Here is a 26,707-nt window from a genome sequence, read left to right as displayed (position 1 = left end):
GTGGAAACTGAGCTGCACTTCCTAACCTCCTGCCCAATGTATGACCATATTAGAGAGACATATTTCCCTCAGATTACACAGATCCACAAAGAATTCGAAAACAAATCCAAATTTGAAAAACTCCCATATCTACTGGGTGAAATTCCACAGTGTGCCATCACAGCAGCAAGATTTGTGACCTGTTGCCACAAGAAAAGGGCAACCAGTGAAGAACACACACCATTGTAAATACAACCCATATTTATGCTTATTTATTTTATCTTGTGTCCTTTAACCATTTGTACATTGTTAAAACACTGTATATATATATATAGTATGACATTTGTAATGTCTTTACTGTTTTGAAACCTCTGTATGTGTAATGTTCACTGTTAATTTTTGTTGTTTTTCACTTTATATATTCACTTTGTATGTTGTCTACCTCACTTGCTTTGGCAATGTTAACACATGTTTCCCATGCCAATAAAGCCCTTGAATTGAATTGAATTGAAATTGAGAGACAGATAGATGGAGAGATACTGGAGAGAGAGAGAGACGGATAGATAGAGAGATACTGGAGAGAGAGCGAGAGAGAGACAGAGAGAGAAACTGGAGAGAGGCAGATAGATGGAGAGATACTGGAGAGAGAGAGGCAGAAAGATGGAGAGATATTGGAGAGAGAGAGATGGAGAGAAACTGGAGAGAGAGAGAGGCAGGTAGATGGAGAGATATTGGAGAGAGATGGAGAGAAACAGAGAGAGAGAGGCAGATAGATGGAGAGATATTGGAGAGAGAGAGAGCAGCAGATAGATGGAGAGATACTGGAGAGAGAGAGAGACAGATAGATGGAGAGATACTGGAGAGAGAGGGAGAGATACTGGAGAGAGAGGCAGATAGACGGAGAGATACTGGAGAGAGGCAGATAGATGGAGAGATACTGGAGAGAGAGAGGCAGATAGATGGAGAGATATTGGAGAGAGAGAGAGACAGATAGATGGAGCGATATTGGAGAGAGAGAGCGAGGCAGATAGATGGAGAGATACTGGAGAGCGAGGCAGATGTAGAGATACTGGAGAGAGAAATGGAGAGAAACTGGAGAGAGAGAGAGAGAGAAAGAAGTAGATAGATGGAGAGATACTAGAGAGAGAGACAGAGAGAAACTGGAGAGAGAGAGAAAGAGGTACAGAGACAATTACGTAAAACACCAAATATTGTCTGACTATCTGAGTGACTGTCCAAGTGAGTGACTATCTGACCGAGTGTCTGTCTGACTGACTATCTGACCGAGTGTCTGTCTGACTGACTAGCTAGCTGACTGTCCAAGTGAGTGACTGACTGACCGAGTGTCTGTCTGACTGACTAGCTAGCTGACTGTCCAAGTGACTGACTGACTGACTGAGTGACTGACTGACTGTCTGAGTGACTGATTATATAACTGGCTGAATATCTGGCTGTCTGACTGACTCTCTGACTGAGTGAGCAAGTGACTGACTGAGTATCTGACTGTCTGGCTGACTCTCTGACTGAGTGACTGAGTGACTGACTATCTGAGTGACTGTCTGAGTGAGTGACTGTCTGAGTGAGTGACTGTCTGAGTGAGTGACTGTCTGAGTGAGTGACTGTCTGAGTGAGTGACTGTCTGAGTGAGTGACTGTCTGAGTGAGTGACTGTCTGAGTGAGTGACTGTCTGAGTGAGTGTCTGTCTGAGTGAGTGTCTGTCTGAGTGAGTGTCTGTCTGAGTGAGTGTCTGTCTGAGTGAGTGTCTGTCTGAGTGAGTGTCTGTCTGAGTGAGTGTCTGTCTGAGTGAGTGTCTGTCTGAGTGAGTGTCTGTCTGAGTGAGTGACTGTCTGAGTGAGTGACTGTCTGAGTGAGTGACTGTCTGAGTGAGTGACTGTCTGAGTGAGTGACTGTCTGAGTGAGTGACTGTCTGAGTGAGTGACTGTCTGAGTGAGTGTCTGTCTGAGTGAGTGAGTGTCTGTCTGAGTGAGTGAGTGTCTGTCTGAGTGAGTGAGTGTCTGTCTGAGTGAGTGAGTGTCTGTCTGAGTGTGTGAGTGTCTGTCTGAGTGAGTGAGTGTCTGTCTGAGTGAGTGTCTGTCTGAGTGAGTGTCTGAGTGAGTGAGTGTCTGTCTGAGTGAGTGTCTGTCTGAGTGAGTGTCTGTCTGAGTGAGTGTCTGTCTGAGTGAGTGTCTGTCTGAGTGAGTGTCTGTCTGAGTGAGTGTCTGTCTGAGTGAGTGTCTGTCTGAGTGAGTGTCTGTCTGAGTGAGTGTCTGTCTGTCTATCTGAGTGAGTGTGTGTCTGACTATCTGACTGAGTGTCTGACTGAGTGACTGACCGACTATCTGAGTGAGTGTCTGAGCGGGTGACTGCCTGAGCGGGTGACTGCCTGAGCGGGTGACAGTCTGAGCGGGTGACAGTCTGAGCGGGTGACAGTCTGAGCGGGTGACAGTCTGAGCGGGTGACAGTCTGAGCGGGTGACAGTCTGAGCGGGTGACAGTCTGAGCGGGTGACAGTGACTGAGCGGGTGACAGTCTGAGCGGGTGACTGCCTGAGCGGGTGACTGCCTGAGCGGGTGACTGCCTGAGCGGGTGACTGCCTGAGCGGGTGACAGTCTGAGCGGGTGACAGTCTGAGCGGGTGACTAACTATCTGACTGAGTGACTGTCTGAGTGACTGACTGTCTGAGTGAGTGACAGTCAGTGTGAGTGACGGTCAGTGTGAGTGACGGTCAGTGTGAGTGACTGTCTGAATGACTGTCTGAGTGGGTGACTGACTGAGTGCGTGACTGACTGAGTGGGTGACTGACTGAGTGGGTGACTGACTGAGTGGGTGACTGACTGAGTGGGTGACTGACTGAGTGAGTGACTGTCTGAGTGAGTGACTGTCTGAGTGAGTGACTGTCTGAGTGAGTGACTGTCTGAGTGAGTGACTGTCTGAGTGAGTGACTGTCTGACTGATATGCTGTACTCACAAAGTGCCTGATAGTAGGAGGGCTGATCTAGGATCCACCCCTGTCCATATAATCAGAGTAGGAGTGCTGAAAGGCTGGTCACATAAAGAGACCCGAGACTCCAATGTGCATAACGACCTAACAGACCTACAGGATGATGCAGTCTCTATTGCACTCCACACTGCCCTTTCCCTCCTGGACAAAAGGAACACCTATGTGAGAATGCTATTCATCGACCACAACTCAGCGTTCAACACCATAGTGTCCTTAAAGCTCATCACTAAGCTAAGGACCCTGGGACTAAACATCTCCCTCTGCAACTGGATCCTGGACTTCCTGACGGCCCGCCCCCAGGTGGTAATGGTAGGTAACAACACATCCGCCACGCTGATCCTCAACACAGGGCCCCTCAGGGGTGAGTGCTCAGTCCCCTCCTGTACTCCCTGTTCACTCATGACTGCACGGCCAGGCACAACTCCAACACCATCATTAAGTTTGCTGATGACACAACAGTGGTAGGCCTGATCACCGACGACGACGAGACAGCCTATAGGGAGCAGGTCAGGGGCCTGGCCGTGTGGTGCCAGAAAAACAACCTCTCCCTCAACGTAACCAAGACCCCGCACACATTGACTCTGTACCGGTACCCCCTGTATATAGCCTCCACATTGACTCTGTACTGGTACCCCCCCTGTATATAGCCTCCACATTGACTCTGTACTGGTACCCCCTGTATATAGCCTCCACATTGACTCTGTACTGGTAACCCCCCTGTATATAGCCTCCACATTGACTCTGTACTGGTACCCCCTGTATATAGCCTCCACATTGACTCTGTACTGGTACCCCCTGTATATAGCCTCCACATTGACTCTGTACCGGTACCCCCTGTATATAGCCTCCACATTGACTCTGTACTGGTACCCCCCCTGTATATAGCCTCCACATTGACTCTGTACTGGTACCCCCTGTATATAGCCTCCACACTGACTCTGTACCTGTACCCCCTGTATATAGCCTCCACATTGACTCTGTACTGTAACACCCTGTATATAGCCTCCACATTGACTCTGTACCGGTACCCCCTGTATATAGCCTCCACATTGACTCTGTACCGGTACCCCTGTATATAGCCTCCACATTGACTCTGTACCGTAACACCCTGTATATAGCCTCCACATTGACTCTGTACCGGTACCCCTGTATATAGCCTCCACATTGACTCTGTACTGGTACCCCCTGTATATAGCCTCCACATTGACTCTGTACTGGTACCCCCTGTATATAGCCTCCACATTGACTCTGTACTGGTACCCCCTGTATATAGCCTCCACATTGACTCTGTACTGGTACCCCCTGTATATAGCCTCCACATTGACTCTGTACCGGTACCCCCTGTATATAGCCTCCACATTGACTCTGTACTGGTACCCCCCCTGTATATAGCCTCCACATTGACTCTGTACTGGTACCCCCTGTATATAGCCTCCACACTGACTCTGTACCTGTACCCCCTGTATATAGCCTCCACATTGACTCTGTACTGTAACACCCTGTATATAGCCTCCACATTGACTCTGTACCGGTACCCCCTGTATATAGCCTCCACATTGACTCTGTACCGGTACCCCTGTATATAGCCTCCACATTGACTCTGTACCGTAACACCCTGTATATAGCCTCCACATTGACTCTGTACCGGTACCCCTGTATATAGCCTCCACATTGACTCTGTACTGGTACCCCCTGTATATAGTCTCCACATTGACTCTGTACTGGTACCCCCCCTGTATATAGTCTCCACATTGACTCTGTACTGGTACCCCCTGTATATAGCCTCCACATTGACTCTGTACTGGTACCCCCTGTATATAGCCTCCACATTGACTCTGTACTGGTACCCCCTGTATATAGTCTCCACATTGACTCTGTACTGGTACCCCCCCTGTATATAGCCTCCACATTGACTCTGTACCGGTACCCCCTGTATATAGTCTCCACATTGACTCTGTACCGGTACCCCCTGTATATAGCCTCCACATTGACTCTGTACTGGTACCCCCCCTGTATATAGCCTCCACATTGACTCTGTACTGGTACACCCTGTATATAGCCTCCACATTGACTCTGTACTGGTACCCCCTGTATATAGCCTCCACATTGACTCTGTACTGGTACCCCCTGTATATAGCCTCCACATTGACTCTGTACCGTAACACCCTGTATATAGCCTCCACATTGACTCTGTACCGGTACCCCCCCTGTATATAGCCTCCACATTGACTCTGTACCCCCTGTATATAGCCTCCACATTGACTCTGTACTGGTACCCCCTGTATATAGCCTCCACATTGACTCTGTATCGGTACCCCCTGTATATAGCCTCCACATTGACTCTGTACTGGTACCCCCCTGTATATAGTCTCCACATTGACTCTGTACTGGTACCCCCCCTGTATATAGCCTCCACATTGACTCTGTACTGGTACCCCCTGTATATAGCCTCCACATTGACTCTGTACTGGTACCCCCTGTATATAGCCTCCACATTGATTCTGTACTGGTACCCCCTGTATATAGCCTCCACATTGACTCTGTACTGGTACCCCCTGTATATAGTCTCCCTATTGTTATTTTACTGCTGCTCTTTAATTACTTGTTACTTTAATTTCTTATTCTTATGCGTATTTTTTGAAACTGCATTGTTGATTAGGGCCTGTAAGTCAGCATTTCACTGAACAGGTTGGGTGGGGTCTGCACACCGGTTGCATTCGGGACATGTGACTAATATAATTAGATTTGATCTAGGATCAGATCCCCCCTGTCCATATAATCAGAGGAGTGTTGATCTAGGATCAGGTCCATATAATCAGAGGAGGAGTGTTGATCTAGGATCAGGTCCCCCCCCCCTGTCCAAATAATCAGAGGAGTGTTGATCTAGGATCAGGTCCATATAATCAGAGGAGGAGTGTTGATCTAGGATCAGCTCCCCCCTGTCCATATAATCAGAGGAGTGTTGATCTAGGATCAGGTCCCCCCCTGTCCATATAATCAGAGGAGTGTTGATCTAGGATCAGGTCCATATAATCAGAGGAGGAGTGTTGATCTAGGATCAGGTCCCCCCCTGTCCATATAATCAGAGGAGTGTTGATCTAGGATCAGGTCCATATAATCAGAGGAGGAGTGTTGATCTGGGATCAGGTCCATATAATCAGAGGAGGAGTGTTGATCTAGGATCAGGTCCATATAATCAGAGGAGGAGTGTTGATCTAGGATCAGGTCCATGTAATCAGAGGAGTGTTGATCTAGGATCAGGTCCATATAATCAGAGGAGGAGTGTTGATCTGGGATCAGGTCCATATAATCAGAGGAGGAGTGTTGATCTAGGATCAGGTCCATGTAATCAGAGGAGGAGTGTTGATCTAGGATCAGGTCCATGTAATCAGAGGAGTGTTGATCTAGGATCAGGTCCATATAATCAGAGGAGGAGTGTTGATCTGGGATCAGGTCCATATAATCAGAGGAGGAGTGTTGATCTAGGATCAGGTCCATATAATCAGAGGAGGAGTGTTGATCTAGGATCAGGTCCATATAATCAGAGGAGGAGTGTTGATCTGGGATCAGGTCCATATAATCAGAGGAGGAGTGTTGATCTAGGATCAGGTCCATGTAATCAGAGGAGGAGTGTTGATCTAGGATCAGGTCCCTATAATCAGAGGAGTGTTGATCTAGGATCAGGTCCATATAATCAGAGGAGGAGTGTTGATCTAGGATCAAGTCCATATAATCAGAGGAGGAGTGTTGATCTGGGATCAGGTCCATATAATCAGAGGAGGAGTGTTGATCTAGGATCAGGTCCATATAATCAGAGGAGGAGTGTTGATCTAGGATCAAGTCCATATAATCAGAGGAGGAGTGTTGATCTAGGATCAGGTCCATATAATCAGAGGAGTGTTGATCTAGGATCAGGTCCATATAATCAGAGGAGGAGTGTTGATCTAGGATCAGGTCCATATAATCAGAGGAGTGTTGATCTAGGATCAGGTCCATATAATCAGAGGAGGAGTGTTGATCTGGGATCAGGTCCATATAATCAGAGCAGGAGTGTTGATCTAGGATCAGGTCCATATAATCAGAGCAGGAGTGTTGATCTAGGATCAGGTCCATATAATCAGAGCAGGAGTGTTGATCTAGGATCAGGTCCATATAATCAGAGGAGGAGTGTTGATCTGGGATCAGGTCCATATAATCAGAGGAGTGTTGATCTAGGATCAGGTCCATATAATCAGAGGAGGAGTGTTGATCTAGGATCAGGTCCCTATAATCAGAGGAGGAGTGTTGATCTAGGATCAGGTCCATATAATCAGAGGAGTGTTGATCTAGGATCAGGTCCATATAATCAGAGGAGTGTTGATCTAGGATCAGGTCTATATAATCAGAGGAGGAGTGTTGATCTAGGATCAGGTCCATATAATCAGAGGAGGAGTGTTGATCTAGGATCAGGTCCATATAATCAGAGGAGTGTTGATCGAGGATCAAATACTGGTAATACTAGTAATCCTCTTTTCAAATAAAGGTGTGTGAATACTGTGTGTGTGAATACTGGTAATCCACTTTGCAAATAAAGGTGTGTGAATACTGTGTGTGTGAATACCGGTAATCCTCTTTTCAAATAAAGGTGTGTGAATACCGGTAATCCTCTTTTCAAATAAAGGTGTGTGAATACTGTGTGTGTGAATACTGGTAATCCACTTTGCAAATAAAGGTGTGTGAATACCAGTAATCCTCTTTTCAAATAAAGGTGTGTGAATACTGTGTGTGTGAATACTGGTAATCCACTTTGCAAATAAAGGTGTGTGAATACTGTGTGTGTGAATACTGGTAATCCTCTTTTCAAATAAAGGTTTGTGAATAATGTCTGTGTGAATACTGGTAATCCTCTTTTTAAATAAAGATGTGTCAATACTGTGTGTTCTCACCCTGATCTCGACTACAGTGTTTCTCAGGATGTTCTCCAGCCTCTGTTGGTGGTTCCTGACGGACGACCTCACAGATGATGTCACTGCCTTAGGCTGCTTCTCCTTCTCGTCCTCCTGCTTCTGAAACACACACACACACACACACACACACACCTTTAAAGACATGATTAGAACATTACATCATAAATCCATTCTATAATCTAACACTGGTACCCTACACACCATGATCCATTCTATAATAAAACACTGGTACCCTACACACCATGATCCATTCTATAATCTAACACTGGTACCCTACAGACCATGATCCATTCTATAATCTAACACTGGTACCCTACACACCATGATCCATTCTATAATAAAACACTGGTACCCTACACACCATGATCCAATCTATAATCTAACACTGGTACCCTACACACCATGATCCATTCTATAATCTAACACTGGTACCCTACACACCATGATCCATTCTATAATCTAACACTGGTCCCTACACACCATGATCCATTCTATAATCTAACACTGGTACCCTACAGACCATGATCCATTCTATAATCTAACACTGGTACCCTACACACCATGATCCAATCTATAATCTAACACTGGTACCCTACACACCATGATCCATTCTATAATCTAACACTGGTACCCTACAGACCATGACCCATTCTATAATCTAACACTGGTACCCTACAGACCATGATCCATTCTATAATCTAACACTGGTACCCTACAGACCATGATCCATTCTATAATCTAACACTGGTACCCTACAGACCATGATCCATTCTATAATCTAACACTGGTACCCTACACACCATGATCCATTCTATAATCTAACACTGGTACCCTACACACCATGATCCATTCTATAATCTAACACACTGGTACCCTACAGACCATGATCCATTCTATAATCTAACACTGGTACCCTACAGACCATGATCCATTCTATAATCTAACACTGGTACCCTACAGACCATGATCCATTCTATAATCTAACACCGGTACCCTACATACCATGATCCATTCTATAATCTAACACTGGTACCCTACACACCATGATCCATTCTATAATCTAACACTGGTACCCTACAGACCATGATCCATTCTATAATCTAACACTGGTACCCTACAGACCATGATCCATTCTATAATCTAACACTGGTACCCTACAGACCATGATCCATTCTATAATCTAACACTGGTACCCTACACACCATGATCCATTCTATAATCTAACACTGGTACCCTACAGACCATGATCCATTCTATAATCTAACACTGGTACCCTACACACCATGATCCATTCTATAATCTAACACTGGTACCCTACAGACCATGATCCATTCTATAATCTAACACTGGTACCCTACACACCATGATCCATTCTATAATCTAACACTGGTACCCTACAGACCATGATCCATTCTATAATCTAACACTGGTACCCTACAGACCATGATCCATTCTATAATCTAACACTGGTACCCTACAGACCATGATCCATTCTATAATCTAACACTGGTACCCTACACACCATGATCCATTCTATAATCTAACACTGGTACCCCACACACCATGATCCATTCTATAATCTAACACTGGTACCATACACACCATGACCCATTCTATAATCTAACACTGGTACCCTACACACACCATGATCCATTCTATAATCTAACACTGGTACCCTACAGACCATGATCCATTCTATAATCTAACACTGGTACCCTACAGACCATGATCCATTCTATAATCTAACACTGGTACCCTACAGACCATGATCCATTCTATAATCTAACACTGGTACCCTACACACCATGATCCATTCTATAATCTAACACTGGTACCCTACAGACCATGATCCATTCTATAATCTAACACTGGTACCCTACACACCATGACCCATTCTATAATCTAACACTGGTACCCTACACACCATGACCCATTCTATAATCTAACACTGGTACCCTACACACCATGATCCATTCTATAATCTAACACTGGTACCCTACACACCATGATCCATTCTATAATCTAACACTGGTACCCTACAGACCATGATCCATTCTATAATCTAACACTGGTACCCTACACACCATGACCCATTCTATAATCTAACACTGGTACCCTACAGACCATGATCCATTCTATAATCTAACACTGGTACCCTACACACCATGATCCATTCTATAATCTAACACTGGTACCCTACAGACCATGACCCATTCTATAATCTAACACTGGTACCCTACACACCATGATCCATTCTATAATCTAACACTGGTACCCTACACACCATGATCCATTCTATAATCTAACACTGGTACCCTACACACCATGATCCATTCTATAATCTAACACTGGTACCCTACACACCATGATCCATTCTATAATCTAACACTGGTACCCTACACACCATGATCCATTCTATAATCTAACACTGGTACCCTACACACCATGATCCATTCTATAATCTAACACTGGTACCCTACACACCATGATCCATTCTATAATCTAACACTGGTACCCTACACACCATGATCCATTCTATAATCTAACACTGGTACCCTACAGACCATGATCCATTCTATAATCTAACACTGGTACCCTACAGACCATGATCCATTCTATAATCTAACACTGGTACCCTACACACCATGATCCATTCTATAATCTAACACTGGTACCCTACACACCATGATCCATTCTATAATCTAACACTGGTACTCTACACACCATGATCCATTCTATAATCTAACACTGGTACCCTACACACCATGATCCATTCTATAATCTAACACTGGTACCCTACACACCATGATCCATTCTATAATCTAACACTGGTACTCTACACACCATGATCCATTCTATAATCTAACACTGGTACCCTACACACCATGATCCATTCTATAATCTAACACTGGTACCACACCATGATCCATTCTATAATCTAACACTGGTACCCTACACACACCATGATCCATTCTATAATCTAACACTGGTACCCTATAGACCATGATCCATTCTATAATCTAACACTGGTCCCCTACAGACCATGATCCATTCTATAATCTAACACTGGTACCCTACAGACCATGATCCATTCTATAAACTAACACTGGTACCCTACACACACCATGATCCATTCTATAATCTAACACTGGTACCCTACAGACCATGATCCATTCTATAATCTAACACTGGTACCCTACACACCATGATCCATTCTATAATCTAACACTGGTACCCTACACACCATGACCCATTCTATAATCTAACACTGGTACCCTACAGACCATGATCCATTGTATAATCTAACACTGGTACTCTACACACCATGATCCATTCTATAATCTAACACTGGTACCCTACACACCATGATCCATTCTATAATCTAACACTGGTACCCTACAGACCATGATCCATTCTATAATCTAACACTGGTACCCTACAGACCATGATCCATTCTATAATCTAACACTGGTACCCTACACACCATGATCCATTCTATAATCTAACACTGGTACCCTACACACCATGATCCATTCTATAATCTAACACTGGTACCCTACAGACCATGATCCATTCTATAATCTAACACTGGTCCCTACACACCATGATCCATTCTATAATCTAACACTGGTCCCCTACAGACCATGATCCATTCTATAATCTAACACTGGTACCCTACAGACCATGATCCATTCTATAAACTAACACTGGTACCCTACACACACCATGATCCATTCTATAATCTAACACTGGTACCCTACAGACCATGATCCATTCTATAATCTAACACTGGTACCCTACACACCATGATCCATTCTATAATCTAACACTGGTACCCTACACACCATGACCCATTCTATAATCTAACACTGGTACCCTACACACCATGATCCATTGTATAATCTAACACTGGTACTCTACACACCATGATCCATTCTATAATCTAACACTGGTACCCTACACACCATGATCCATTCTATAATCTAACACTGGTACCCTACAGACCATGATCCATTCTATAATCTAACACTGGTACCCTACAGACCATGATCCATTCTATAATCTAACACTGGTACCCTACACACCATGATCCATTCTATAATCTAACACTGGTACCCTACACACCATGATCCATTCTATAATCTAACACTGGTACCCTACAGACCATGATCCATTCTATAATCTAACACTGGTCCCTACACACCATGATCCATTCTATAATCTAACACTGGTACCCTACAGACCATGATCCATTCTATAATCTAACACTGGTACCCTACAGACCATGATCCATTCTATAATCTAACACTGGTACCCTACAGACACCATGATCCATTCTATAATCTAACACTGGTACCCTACACACACCATGATCCATTCTATAATCTAACACTGTGTGTGTGTCTGACCGTGTGTGTGTCTGACTGTGTGTGTGTGTGTCTGACCGTGTGTGGGTGTGTGTCTGACCGTGTGTGGGTGTGTGTCTGACTGTGTGTGTGTGTGTGTCTGACTGTGTGTGTGTGTGTGTCTGACCGTGTGTGAGTGTGTGAGTGTGTCTGACCGTGTGTGGGTGTGTGTCTGACCGTGTGTGGGTGTGTGTGTGTGTGAGTGTGTCTGACTGTGTGTGTGTGTGTGTCTGACTGTGTGTGTGTGTGTCTGACCGTGTGTGAGTGTGTGTGTGTGTGAGTGTGTCTGACCGTGTGTGTGTGTGTCTGACCGTGTGTCAGTGTGTGTGTGTGTGTGTGAGTGTGTCTGACCGTGTGTGAGTGTGTGTGTGTGTGTGTGTGTGTCTGACCGTGTGTGGGTTGCGTAGCAGCATCAGTGATTCTGCTCTCCTCATCCTCTCCTGGTCCATCTCTCTGCTGATCGTCTGTTTGGTCTGGTAGGTCAGCTGTCTGTGGGGGGGCAAGCCTGGGAAACAGACCACCTGCTCCACACGCCTACACACACACACACACACGGTCAGACACACACACACACACACCCGGTCAGACACACACACACACACACACACACACACACACAGACGGTCAGACACACACACACACAGACACACGGTCAGACACACGGTCAGACACACGGTCAGACACACGGTCAGACACACACACACACACACACACACACACACACACAGAGACACAGTTGTGTTTTAGGTGTGTGTGTATTTGTGTTTTAGGTGTGTGTGTGTGTGTGTGTTTTAGGTGTGTGTGTGTGTTTGTGTTTTAGGTGTGTGTGTGTGTTTGTGTTCTAGGTGTGTGTGTGTGCGCGTGTGTCTGTTCGTGTGTGTGTTCTAGGTGTGTGTGTTCTAGGTGTGTGTGTGTGTGTGTGTGTGTGTGTTCTAGGTGTGTGTGTGTGTGTGTGTGTGACTCACGGCTCCAGAACGTAGACATATTGTCCATCAGGCGTTCTGTCCTGTCTGTAGGACAGGTTGTAGGAGATCATGGTGTGAATCAGATCAACCAGCTGCTGTTTCTCTCTGTCGCTGAACAGTTGGGGGTTCACCTGGACACACAGAAACACACACCTGTTATTCAACACCTGGACACACAGAAACACACACCTGTTATTCAACACCTGGACACACAGAAACACACACCTGTTATTCAACACCTGGACACACAGAAACACACACCTGTTATTCAACACCTGGACACAGAAACACACACCTGTTATTCAACACCTGGACACAGAAACACACACCTGTTATTCAACACCTGACCCCCCTGAACAGACCATAAACCAGACTGATGCTGGCACTGAGACCTCTCAACCAGCTGTATAAGGCCATAAACCAGACTGATGCTGGCACTGAGACCTCTCAACCAGCTGTATGAGGCCATAAACAAGACTGATGCTGGCACTGAGACCTCTCAACCAGCTGTATAAGACCATAAACAAGACTGATGCTGGCACTGAGACCTCTCAACCAGCTGTATAAGGCCATAAACCAGACTGATGCTGGCACTGAGACCTCTCAACCAGCTGTATAAGGCCATAAACCAGACTGATGCTGGCACTGAGACCTCTCAACCAGCTGTATAAGGCCATAAACCAGACTGATGCTGGCACTGAGACCTCTCAACCAGCTGTATAAGGCCATAAACCAGACTGATGCTGGCACTGAGACCTCTCAACCAGCTGTATAAGGCCATAAACCAGACTGATGCTGGCACTGAGACCTCTCTCAACCAGCTGTATAAGGCCATAAACAAGACTGATGCTGGCACTGAGACCTCTCAACCAGCTGTATAAGGCCATAAACCAGACTGATGCTGGCACTGAGACCTCTCAACCAGCTGTATAAGGCCATAAACAAGACTGATGCTGGCACTGAGACCTCTCTCAACCAGCTGTATAAGGCCATAAACAAGACTGATGCTGGCACTGAGACCTCTCAACCAGCTGTATAAGGCCATAAACCAGACTGATGCTGGCACTGAGACCTCTCAACCAGCTGTATAAGGCCATAAACCAGACTGATGCTGGCACTGAGACCTCTCAACCAGCTGTATAAGGCCATAAACAAGACTGATGCTGGCACTGAGACCTCTCAACCAGCTGTATATGTAGTTTAGGACAGATAATATCCAGTGAGTGTCCCTACAGGTTGTAGTTTAGGACAGATAATATCCAGTGAGTGTCCCTACAGGTTGTAGTTTAGGACAGATAATATCCAGTGAGTGTCCCTACAGGTTGTAGTTTAGGACAGATAATATCCAGTGAGTGTCCCTACAGGTTGTAGTTTAGGACAGATAATATCCAGTGAGTGTACCTACAGGTCATAGTTCAGGACAGATAATATCCAGTGAGTGTCCCTACAGGTCGTAGTTTAGGACAGATAATATCCAGTGAGTGTACCTACAGGTCATAGTTTAGGACATATAATATCCAGTGAGTGTACCTACAGGTCATAGTTTAGGACATATAATATCCAGGGTGTGTGTGTCCCTACAGGTCATAGTTTAGGACATATAATATCCAGGGTGTGTGTGTACCTACAGGTCATAGTTCAGGACAGATAATATCCAGTGTGTGTCCCTACAGGTCGTAGTTTAGGACAGATAATATCCAGTGAGTGTACCTACAGGTTGTAGTTTAGGACAGATAATATCCAGTGTGTGTACCTACAGGTTGTAGTTTAGGACAGATAATATCCAGTGAGTGTACCTACAGGTCGTAGTTTAGGACAGATAATATCCAGTGAGTGTACCTACAGGTTGTAGTTTAGGACAGATAATATCCAGTGAGTGTACCTACAGGTCATAGTTTAGGACATATAATATCCAGTGTGTGTACCTACAGGTCATAGTTTAGGACAGATAATATCCAGTGTTTGTGTGTGTGTGTGTGTGTGTACCTACAGGTCGTAGTTTAGGACAGATAATATCCAGTGAGTGTACCTACAGGTTGTAGTTTAGGACAGATAATATCCAGTGAGTGTACCTACAGGTCGTAGTTTAGGACAGATAATATCCAGTGTGTGTACCTACAGGTCATAGTTTAGGACAGATAATATCCAGTGAGTGTACCTACAGGTCGTAGTTTAGGACAGATAATATCCAGGGTGTGTGTGTACCTACAGGTTGTAGTTTAGGACAGATAATATCCAGTGAGTGTACCTACAGGTTGTAGTTTAGGACAGATAATATCCAGTGAGTGTACCTACAGGTCGTAGTTTAGGACAGATAATATCCAGTGAGTGTACCTACAGGTTGTAGTTTAGGACAGATAATATCCAGTGAGTGTACCTACAGGTCGTAGTTTAGGACAGATAATATCCAGTGTGTGTCCCTACAGGTCGTAGTTCAGGACATACAATATCCAGTGTTTGTGTGTGTGTGTGTGTGTACCTACAGGTCGTAGTTTGGGACAGATGATATCCAGCAGGAGAGACAGGATGTCCAGACTGAGACTAAGCTCACTGACTCTAGTCCTGATGCATGCTGGGACTTCAGACAACATGGCCGCCAGAGCGTTCCTGCTGGCTGAGGTCTTAGTTAGAGCCTGGAGAGAGAGGGGGAAGAGAGGGGAGAGGGGGAAAAGAGGAGAGGAGAGAGCGGGAAGAGAGGAGGAAGAGAGGGGGAAGAGAGAGGGGGGAGAGGAGAGAGGGGGAAGAGAGGAGAGAGGAGGAAGAGAGGAGAGGAGCAAGGGGGAAGAGAGGAGAGGATAGAGGGGGAAGAGAGGAGAGGAGAGGAGAGAGGAGGAAGAGAGGAGAGAGGAGGGAGAGGAGATATGGGGAAGAGAGGAGAGAGGGGGAAGAGAGGAGAGGAGATATGGGGCAGAGAGGAGAGAGGGGGAAGAGAGACGAGGAAAAGAGGAGAGGGGAAAGAGGAGAGGGGAAAGAGAGGAGGGGAAGAGAGGAGAGAGGGGGGAAGAGAGAGGGCCGATAAATTATTATAGAGAGCTATGGCTGAAATAACAGAGGATCTAGAATAAAACCCTGAGGAACACCACATTCTATCTATCTGTTCCTAGAATAGAACCCAGAGGAACACCACATTCTATCTATCTGTTCCTAGAATAGAACCCAGAGGAACACCACATTCTATCTGTTCCTAGAATAGAACCCAGAGGAACACCACATTCTATCTGTTCCTAGAATAGAACCCAGAGGAACACCACATTCTATCTATCTGTTCCTAGAATAGAACCCAGAGGAACACCACATTCTATCTATCTATTCGTAGAATATAACCCTGAGGAACACCACATTCTATCTATCTATTCCTAGAATAGAACCCAGAGGAACACCACATTCTATCTATCTGTTCCTAGAATAGAACCCAGAGGAACACCACATTCTATCTATCTATTCGTAGAATATAACCCAGAGGAACACCACATTTGATCTATTTGTAGAATAGAACCCTGAGGAACACCACATTCTATCCATCTATTCCTAGAATAGAACCCAGAGGAACAAAACACCACATTGTATCTAAGCCCAGGTTTTGTGTGTGTACCTCGTACTGGCTGTGGGGGTAGTTGATGCGGGGGACGTGTGTGTGAGCAAACAGGAAGTGGAAAGCTGCGGGGAGGAAGGGCTGGTATCGCAGCAGAGAGAAGTTTTGTCCTTGCAGCATGGCCTGGGTCAACCCGTCTGAGAAGCCCAACCAATCCAGAGCCTGACACACTCTGCCAAGACCGGGGTCCTTCACACGCATAGACAGGAAGTTATCATAGAGACCCTGGGAACAGAGAGAGAGAGAAGGGGGGGAGGGAGAGAGAGAGAGAGGGGGGGGGAGAGAGAGAGAAGGAGGGAGAAAGAGAGAGACAGAGAGAGATAGAGAGGGGGAGGGAGAGAGAGAAGGAGGGAGAGACAGAGAGAGAGAGAGAGAGAGAGAGGGGTAGAGAGAGAGAGGGGTAGAGAGAGAGAGGGGTAGAGAGAGAGAGGGGTAGAGAGAGAGAAAAGGGGGAGAGAGAGAGAGAGAGGAGGGGGAGAGAGAGAGAGGGGAGGGGGAGAGAGAGAGAAGGAGGGAGAGACAGAGGGAGATAGAGAGGGGGAGGGAGAGAGAGAAGGAGGGAGAGACAGAGAGAGAGAGAGAGAGGGGTAGAGAGAGAGGGGTAGAGAGAGAGAGGGAGAGAGAGGGAGAGAGAGAGAGAGGAGGGAGGGAGAGAGAAAGAGAGAGAGAGAGAGGGAGAGAGAGAGAGAGGGGGAGAGAGAGAGAGAAGGAGGGAGAGAGAGAGAGAGAGAGAGATGGAGGAGGAGGAGGAGGGACAGAGAGAGTTGGAGGAGGAGAGAGAGAGAGAGACAGAGAGAGAGAGAGACAGAGAGAGAGAGACAGAGAGAGAGAGATGGAGGAGGAGGAGGAGGGACAGAGAGAGATGGAGGAGGAGAGAGAGAGAGAGAGAGAGAGGGACAGAGAGAGATGGAGGAGGGAGAGATATTAATAGAGGTTAGGTCCCAATAGCAACATGTTCTCTGATTAGATTTCTCCATTTAAAAAGTAATCTGGAACACATCTACCAGGATATACATTCTCCAGACTACATCTCATCCACATAGAGACAGATGGAGGAGGAGGGAGACAGAGAGAGAGAGGGGTTGCTGTGTCCTGCTGTGTGCTATCCTGCTGTGTGCTATCCTACTGTACTGCTGCAATACTGTGTGCTGGCCTACTGTCCTGCTGTCCTGCTGTGTGCTCTCCTACTGTGTGCTGTCCTACAGTCCTGCTGTGTGCTGTCCTACTGTGCTACTGTCCTGCTGTGTGCTGTCCTACTGTCCTGCTGTGTGCTGTCCAACTCTGTGCTGTCCTACTGTCCTACTGTACTGCTGTATGCTGTCCTACTGTACTGCTGTATGCTGTCCTACTGTACTGCTGTCCTACTGTGTGCTGTCCTACTGTGTGCTGTCCTACTGTGTGCTGTCCTACTGTCCTGCTGTGTGCTGTTCTACTGTCCTGCTGTCATGAGGTATACTATCCTACTGTGTGCTGTCCTGCTGTCCTACTGTCCTGCTGTGTGCTGTCCTGCTGTCCTACTGTGTGCTGTCCTGCTGTGTGCTGTCCTGCTGTGTGCTGTCCTGCTGTCCTACTCTCCTGGTGTATACTGTCCTACTGTGTGATGTCCTACTGTCCTGCTGTCCTACTGTCCTGCTGTGTGCTGTCCTGCTCTGTGCTGTCCTACTGTGTGCTGTCCTACTGTCCTGCTGTGTGGTGTCCTACTGTCCTGCTGTGTGCTGTCCTGCTGTGTGCTGTACTACTGTGTGCTGTCCTGCTGTTTGCTGTCCTGCTGTTTGCTGTCCTGCTGTGTGCTGTCCTAATGTGTGCTGTCCTGCTGTGTGCTGTCCTACTGTCCTGCTGTCTTACTGTCCTGCTGTGTGCTGTCCTAATGTCCTGCTGTGTGCTGTCCTGCTGTCCTACGGTCATGCTGTGTGCTGTCCTACTGTCCTGCTGTGTGCTGTCCTACTGTGTGCTGTGTGCTGTCCTACTGTGTCCTGTCCTGCTGTCCTACTGTCCTGCTGTCCTACTGTGTGCTGTCCTGCTGTGTGCTGTCCTGCTGTCCTGCTGTGTGCTGTCCTACTGTGTGCTGTGTGCTGTCCTACTGTGTGCTGTCCTGCTGTCCTACTGTCCTGCTGTCCTACGGTCATGCTGTGTGCTGTCCTACTGTCCTGCTGTGTGCTGTCCGACTGTCCTGCTGTCCTACTGTGTGCTGTCCTGCTGTGTGCTGTCCTACTGTGTGCTGCTGTCCTACTGTGTGCTGCTGTCCTACTGTGTGCTGCTGTCCTACTGTGTGCTGCTGTCCTACTGTGTGCTGCTGTCCTACTGTGTGCTGCTGTATACTATCCTACTGTGTGCTGTCCTACTGTGTGCTGTCCTGCTGTGTGCTGTCCTGCTGTGTGCTGTCCTGCTGTGTGCTGTCCTAAAGTCCTGCTGTGTGCTGTCCTGCTGTGTGCTGTCCTGCTGTCCTACTGTTTGCTGTCCTACTGTGTGCTGTCCTACTGTGTGCTGTCCTGTTGTCCTGCTGTGTGCTGTCCTGCTGTGTGCTGTCCTACTGTCCTACTGTGTGCTGTCCTGATGTCCTGCTGTGTGCTGTCCTACTGTGTGCTGTCCTACTGTATAATGTCCTGCTGTATAATGTCCTGCTGTATACAGTCCTACTGTGTGCTGTCCTACTGTGTGCTGTCCTACTGTATGCTGTCCTACTGTATGCCGTCCTACTGTATGCCGTCCTACTGTGTGCTGTCCTGCTGTATACTGTCCTACTGTGTGCTGTCCTACTATGTGCTGTCCTGCTGTCCTACTGTATACTGTCCTACTGTGTGCTGTCCTGCTGTGTGCTGTCCTGCTGTGTGCTGTCCTGCTGTGTGCTGTCCTGCAGTCCTACTGTGTGCTGTCCTACTGTCCTGCTGTATACTGTCCTACTATGTGCTGTCCTGCTGTCCTACTGTATACTGTCCTACTGTGTGCTGTCCTGCTGTATACTGTCCTACTGTGTGCTGTCCTGCTATGTGCTGTCCTGCCGTCCTACTGACCTGCTGTATACTGTCCTACTGTGTGCTGTCCTGCTTTGGAAGAGACTGTGTGTGTGTGTGTGTGTGTCTGTGTGTGTGTGTGTGAGACTGTGTGTGTGTGAGACTGTGTGTGTGTGTGTGTGTATGTGGGACTGTGTGTGTGGTGTGTGTGTGTGTGTATGTGGGACTGTGTGTGTGTGGTGTGTGTTACCTGTGTGAGTTTGTCGTGCTCTCCGGTGGAAGAGGCCAGGTGAAGGATGTGCTGTAGTCTCTCGGCCCCGCCTCCTTCTCTAAGGCCCTCTTCCAGCTCCTCGCCCACACGCTTCCTATACACCAAATATGGTCAACCAGGAAGACACCAAATATGGTCAACCAGGAAGACACCAAATATGGTCAACCAGGAAGACACCAAATATGGTCAACCAGGAAGACAAATAGTTAGTTATGGTTATCAATAGCATAGTTTGTTATAATACCGTTTGATGCGCGGCAGTTGGAAGATCTCCTGCCAGAGGTTGAACAGTCCTTTATTCTGATCCTTCTGACCGATCCTCATGGACTGGACCGACTGCACGTCCAGCTGTCTCTTCCCTCGACCGTGGAGGAACTACAACACATTAACACGTCCAGCTGTCTCTAACCTCGACCGTGGAGGAACTACAACACATTAACACGTCCAGCTGTCTCTAACCTCGACCGTGGAGGAACTACAACACGTCCAGCTGTCTCCAACCTCGACCGTGTAGGGACTACAAAGATTACGGATTGATTATGGATCCTAATTAGTTCCTGCCTATCTGATTCTACTGCTTACATCAGTTACCTGATGTGGAATAGAGTTCCATGTAGTCATGTAGTCATGGCTCTATGTAGTACCTTGTGCCTCCCTGGACAGACTTCTCTCCATCTTAACTTCCATCTTAACTTCATTAGGATAGGGGGCAGCATTCAGAATCTTGGATGAAAAGTGTGCCCAAATTAAACTGCCTGCTACTCAGGCCCAGAAGCTAGGATATGCATATAATTAGTGGATTTGGATTGAAAACACTCTGACGTTTCCAAAACTGTTAAAATAATGTCTGTGAGTATAACAGAACTGATATGGCAGGCGAAAACCCGAAGACAATCCAACCAGGAAGTACTATTATTTTGAAAGGCGGTTTTTCCATTGAAAGCCTATCCACCATACAAAGACTTAGGACCCAGTTCACGAGCTCTATGGCTTATTCTACATGTGGCCAGTCTTTATAGTTTCAGGCTTTTACTCTGAAAAATGAGGGAGATACAGCACTTTCAATCAGTGGCCAGTGGAAATTTCCATTCATCAGCCATGGGCCTGATCGGGAACTCGCCTTTCTTGTTTCTCCTTTCCTATTGACGAAGCTTTTGTCTGGTTGAAATATTATTGATTATTTATGACAAAAACAACCGGAGGGTTGATTTTAAACATCGTTTGGCATTTTTCTACAAACTTTTATTGTACTTTTGAAAACTTTTCGTCTGGACCTTGTGCATTAGGATTACTGGAAAAAACGCGCAAATAAAAAGGAGGTTTTTAGTCATAGAGAGGGACATTATCGAACAAAATAAACATTTATTGTCTAACATGGAGACCTGGGACTGCCACCAGATGAAGATCATCAAAGGTAAGTGATTAATTGTAATGCTATTTCTTTTGTGAGCCCTCTCCTTGGCTGGAAAATGGCTGTATGGTTTTCTGTGACTAGGTTGCCAAGTGGTAAAGAGCATCGGGCCAGGAACTGAAAGGTCATTGGTTCGAATCCCAGAGCTGTCAAGGCTGAAAAATCTGCCGTTCTGCACTTGAACAAGGCAGTTAAACCCCCAACAACTGCTCCCTGGATGCCGATGACATAAACGTTGATGAAGGCAGCTCTCTGCATCTCTTTGATTCAGAGGGGTTGGGTTAAATGCGGAAGACACATTTCGGTTTAATGTTGGGCAACAGACTAGGTTTCCCTCTTTGTTAATTGTTGCAGTCATTTCAGGCGCTGTAGTAACTGACATGTATAGTGTTGAGTCATCCACTCTGGCTTTAATCAAGGCAAGTGGCATGTCATTAGTAAAGATTGAAAAAGTAAAGGGTCCTAGACAGCTGCCCTGGGGAATTCCTCATTCTACCTGGATTATGTTGGAGAGGCTTCCATTAAAAAACACCCTCTGTGTTCTGTTAGACAGGTAACTCTTTATCCACATTATAGCAAAAATCTACAAAAATCTCTGAAACTGGAAACACTTATCTCCCTCACTAGCTTTAAGCACCAACTGTCAGAGCAGCTCACATATTACTGCACCTGTACATAGCCCACCTATAATTTAGCCCAAACAACTACCTCTTTCCCTACTGTATTTAATTTATTTATTTATTTTGCTCCTTTGCACCCCATTATTTTTATTTCTACTTTGCACATTCTCCCATTGCAAATCTCCCATTCCAGTGTTTTACTTGCTATATTGTATTTACTTCGCCACCATGGCCTTTTTGCCTTTACCTCCCTTATCTCACCTCATTTGCTCACATCGTATATAGACTTGTTTATACTGTATTATTGACAGTATGTTTGTTTTACTCCATGTGTAACTCTGTGTCGTTGTATGTGTCGAACTGCTTTGCTTTATCTTGGCCAGGTCGCAATTGTAAATGAGAACTTGTTCTCAACTTGCCTACCTGGTTAAATAAAGGTGTTCTCAACTTGCCTACCTGGTTAAATAAAGGTGTTCTCAACTAGCCTCCCTGGTTAAATAAAGGTGTTCTCAACTAGCCTACCTGGTTAAATAAAGGTGTTCTCAACTTGCCTACCTGGTTAAATAAAGGCGTTCTCAACTTGCCTCCCTGGTTAAATAAAGGTGAAATAAATAATAAATAAATAGCAGGGGGTGTAAAGCCAACAGCAGACTGTGACCGATAATGTCAAAAGCTGCACTGAAGTCTAACAAAACAGCCCCCACAATAATTTTAACATCAATTTCTCTCAGCCAATCATCAGTCATTTGTGTAAGTGCTGTACTTGTTGAATGTCCTTCCCTATAAGCGTGCTGAACGTCTGTACTCAATTTGTTTACTGTGAAATAGCATTGTATCTGGTCAAACACAATTTTTTCCAGAAGTTTACTAAGGGTGGGTAACAGGCTGATTGGTCGGCTATTTGAGCCAGTAAAGAGGGCTTTACTATTCTTAGGTAGTGGAATGACTTTAGCTTCCCTCCAGGCCTGGAGGGCACACGCTCTCTAGTAGGCTAATATTGAAGATATGGCAGATAGAGGACGATATTGCCACTCCTCTCATTCATTTTCCATCCCAGTTGTCACCTGTGAGTTAATGTGTACAGACAGGTGTTCCTCAGGGATCAGTGTTTGGACCCTTGACATTATTGTAATACAAGGTAGCTCTTATAATCTGGAAACACAGTGTGCAATTGGTTTGCTGTGTGTGTGTGTGTGTGTGTGTATGTACCTGCAGTGTATTTATGCAGGATCTGATGTCGTTGTCCGTCTTCTCACAGAGAGCCATCAGAGTCCCCATGTCAGCCTTCATACCCTGGCCCCTGGAGATCTAACCCACACATTAACATAAAGACCCCCATCATGGCTGGTCTGACATGTCAGTCTTCAGGACCCCTGGCCCATGGAGATCTAACCCACACATTAACATAAAGACTCCCATCATGGCTGGTCTGACATGTCAGTCTTCATACCCTGGCCCCTGACCCCTGGAGATCTAACCCACACATTAACATAAAGACCCCCATCATGGCTGGTCTGACATGTTGCATCACCACTTAGAAAATTAAAACAAAGATTACCTCAGCCAGTCTCTGTGCCAGGCGGGAAGGCTGTGTCTGGGGGAAGGCCAATAGGAACGCCTGCTGCCTCAGAGGCCTCAGGGCTGGAACATACCTGACAGGACAGAGAACCAATCAGATCACAGATAGGGATAAACCCCTCCCCCCTCCATCTCTTACAGGTCGTTACAGATGCAGATGATTGGTCGGAGGAGGACCGACTCTTTTTTCTTCTTCTTCTTTAGAGGCTCCGCCTCTGAATCCGCCCCCTGGCTGTCCTTCCTGTTCAGAGTGGCCAATAGGATGCTGATGGCAGCCTGCCGACCAATCACAGAGAGAGAGAGATGAGGCTAGGTGAGAGTGGTCCAATAGAAGGGCAGGGACGGAGTGGTGGGCGGGACTTACGGCGGGCGCTCCGTCAATCTCGTCAATGATGAGGCAGTTAGGCTTCTCATTGGCTCCCAGCACTGACCTCATCTGGGTTGCTGTGTCGATACGCTTCTGGAACAGCTCCGCACTGCGGTCATCACTATGGAAACCACAGCATCAACAACCCCTTAGTTATTATGGGAAACCACAGCGTCAACAACACCTTAGTTACTATGGGAAACGACAGCGTTAACAACACCTTAGTTACTATGGGAAACCACAGCGTCAACAACACCTTAGTTACTATGGGAAACCACAGCGTCAACAACACCTTAGTTACTATGGGAAACCACAGCGTCAACAACACCTTAGTTACTATGGGAAACAACAGCGTCAACAACCCCTTAGTTACTATGGGAAACCACAGCATCAACAACCCCTTAGTTACTATGGGAAACCACAGCATCAACAACCCCTTAGTTACTATGGGAAACCACAGCATCAACACCACCTTAGTTACTATGGGAAACCACAGCATCAACACCACCTTAGTTACTATGGGGAAACCACAGCATCAACAAAACCTTAGTTACTATGGGAAACCACAGCATCAACACCACCTTAGTTACTATGGGAAACCACAGCATCAACACCACCTTAGTTACTATGGGAAACCACAGCATCAACACCACCTTAGTTACTATGGGGAAACCACAGCATCAACAAAACCTTAGTTACTATGGGAAACCACAGCATCAACACCACCTTAGTTACTATGGGAAACCACAGCATCAACAACACCTTAGTTATTATGGGGAAACCACAGCATCAACAACACCTTAGTTACTATGGGAAACCACAGTGTCAACAACACCTTAGTTACTATGGGAAACCACAGTGTCAACAACACCTTAGTTACTATGGGAAACCACAGCATCAACAACACCTTAGTTACTATGGGAAACCACAGTGTCAACAACACCTTAGTTACTATGGGAAACCACAGCATCAACAACACCTTAGTTACTATGGGAAACCACAGTGTCAACAACACCTTAGTTACTATGGGACACCACAGCATCAACAACCACTTAGTTGCTATGGGAAACCACAGCATCAACTTGTTGAAGTCGTTAAACCCACCTGGCGTTAATCTCCACCACGTTGTACCCAGCATGCTTAGCGATGATGTGGGCTAGAGTGGTCTTCCCTAAACCCGGAGGACCAGAGAGCAGCACCACCTAGTGGGAGGACGACAGATTAACCAGCTATATTAACCTAGTAGTATATATACTAACAGCTATATAACCTGACAGCAGCACCACCTAGTGGGACGAGGACAGATTGGTCTACCTACCTTGTATTTATCAGTCTGTGTAGTTCTACCTACCTTGTATTTATCAGTCTGTGTGATGTGTAGTTCTACCTACCTTGTATTTATCAGTCTGTGTAGTTCTTCCTACCTTGTATTTATCAGTCTGTGTAGTTCTTCCTACCTTGTATTTATCAGTCTGTGTGGGTCTACCTACTTCTATTTATCAGTCTGTGTGGGTCTACCTACTTCTATTTATCAGTCTGTGTAGTTCTTCCTACCTTGTATTTATCAGTCTGTGTGGGTCTACCTACTTCTATTTATCAGTCTGTGTAGTTCTACCTACCTTGTATTTATCAGTCTGTGTAGTTCTACCTACCTTGTATTTATCAGTCTGTGTGATGTGTAGGTCTACCTACCTTGTATTTATCAGTCTGTGTAGTTCTACCTACCTTGTATTTATCAGTCTGTGTGATGTGTAGTTCTACCTACCTTGTATTTATCAGTCTGTGTAGTTCTTCCTACCTTGTATTTATCAGTCTGTGTAGTTCTTCCTACCTTGTATTTATCAGTCTGTGTAGTTCTACCTACCTTGTATTTGGGCCTTTTGTATTGGTCCAGTTCGGCCTCCAGAAGCTCCTCAGTGATCTGACTCTTGGTCTTAAATTTCTGATTGGCTTGATTAAAGTTTCCCTGGCTCCGGTTGGTGGAATTAAAGCGACCCCGGCCCTTATTGAAGCGTCCCTGGTCCTGATTGGCTGTGTTCTGGTCGGGCCTCTCGGCTGGGGGTTGGCGTGTCTTCCTCTCTCGTCCAAACACCACCTGGTCCCACAGCTTCAGCCACTTCAGCAAACAGCGGTTGGTGAACTACACACACACACACACACACACACATTATACACACACACACACATTATACACACAGAAACACATTATACACACAAACACATTACACACACACACACATTATACACACAGAAACACATTATATACACACACACACACAAACATTATACACACAGAAACACATTATACACAGAGAAACACATTATACACACACACACATTATACACACAGAAACACATTATACACACAGAAACACATACACACAGAAACACATTATACACACATTATACACACACACACACACACATTATACACACAGAAACACATTATACACACACACACACACATTATACACACAGAAACACATTATACACACACACTATACACACACACACACACTATACACACAGCAATTAACACAGTAATTATACACAGTAATTACACACACACACACACACACACACACAGGCTTGGGAAGTAAAGATGAAATGTAATCCGCTAG

The 26,707-nt window shown here is 45.9% G+C and overlaps 1 protein-coding gene across 3 annotated transcripts in view; it reads right to left on the bottom strand.

Moving 5' to 3' along the window:
- The window catches only part of LOC139424276 (chromosome transmission fidelity protein 18 homolog), a 57,632-nt gene that overhangs the window by 9,178 nt on the left and 21,747 nt on the right, over positions 1-26,707 (bottom strand). Inside the window, exons 8-20 of one of the 3 annotated variants that reach the window (XM_071175966.1) lie at positions 25,951-26,226; positions 25,191-25,288; positions 24,084-24,207; positions 23,859-23,995; positions 23,700-23,793; positions 23,351-23,449; positions 20,355-20,485; positions 20,090-20,204; positions 16,889-17,113; positions 15,780-15,929; positions 13,297-13,427; positions 12,721-12,865; positions 7,905-8,024 (exon numbers count right to left, since the gene is read on the bottom strand). In XM_071175966.1, the coding sequence (XP_071032067.1) occupies positions 7,905-8,024; positions 12,721-12,865; positions 13,297-13,427; positions 15,780-15,929; positions 16,889-17,113; positions 20,090-20,204; positions 20,355-20,485; positions 23,351-23,449; positions 23,700-23,793; positions 23,859-23,995; positions 24,084-24,207; positions 25,191-25,288; positions 25,951-26,226 (1,845 nt within the window). The remainder of the gene's footprint in view (positions 1-7,904; positions 8,025-12,720; positions 12,866-13,296; positions 13,428-15,779; positions 15,930-16,888; positions 17,114-20,089; positions 20,205-20,354; positions 20,486-23,350; positions 23,450-23,699; positions 23,794-23,858; positions 23,996-24,083; positions 24,208-25,190; positions 25,289-25,950; positions 26,227-26,707) is intronic. The other 2 variants (XM_071175967.1, XR_011635918.1) reach the window with 2 other exon arrangements.

The sequence above is a fragment of the Oncorhynchus clarkii genome, chromosome 13, assembly GCF_045791955.1.
Source record: "Oncorhynchus clarkii lewisi isolate Uvic-CL-2024 chromosome 13, UVic_Ocla_1.0, whole genome shotgun sequence".
Classification (NCBI taxonomy): domain Eukaryota; kingdom Metazoa; phylum Chordata; class Actinopteri; order Salmoniformes; family Salmonidae; genus Oncorhynchus; species Oncorhynchus clarkii.
Note: the sequence above shows the minus strand (reverse complement) of the source record. Positions and strands in the feature narration are given on the sequence as shown.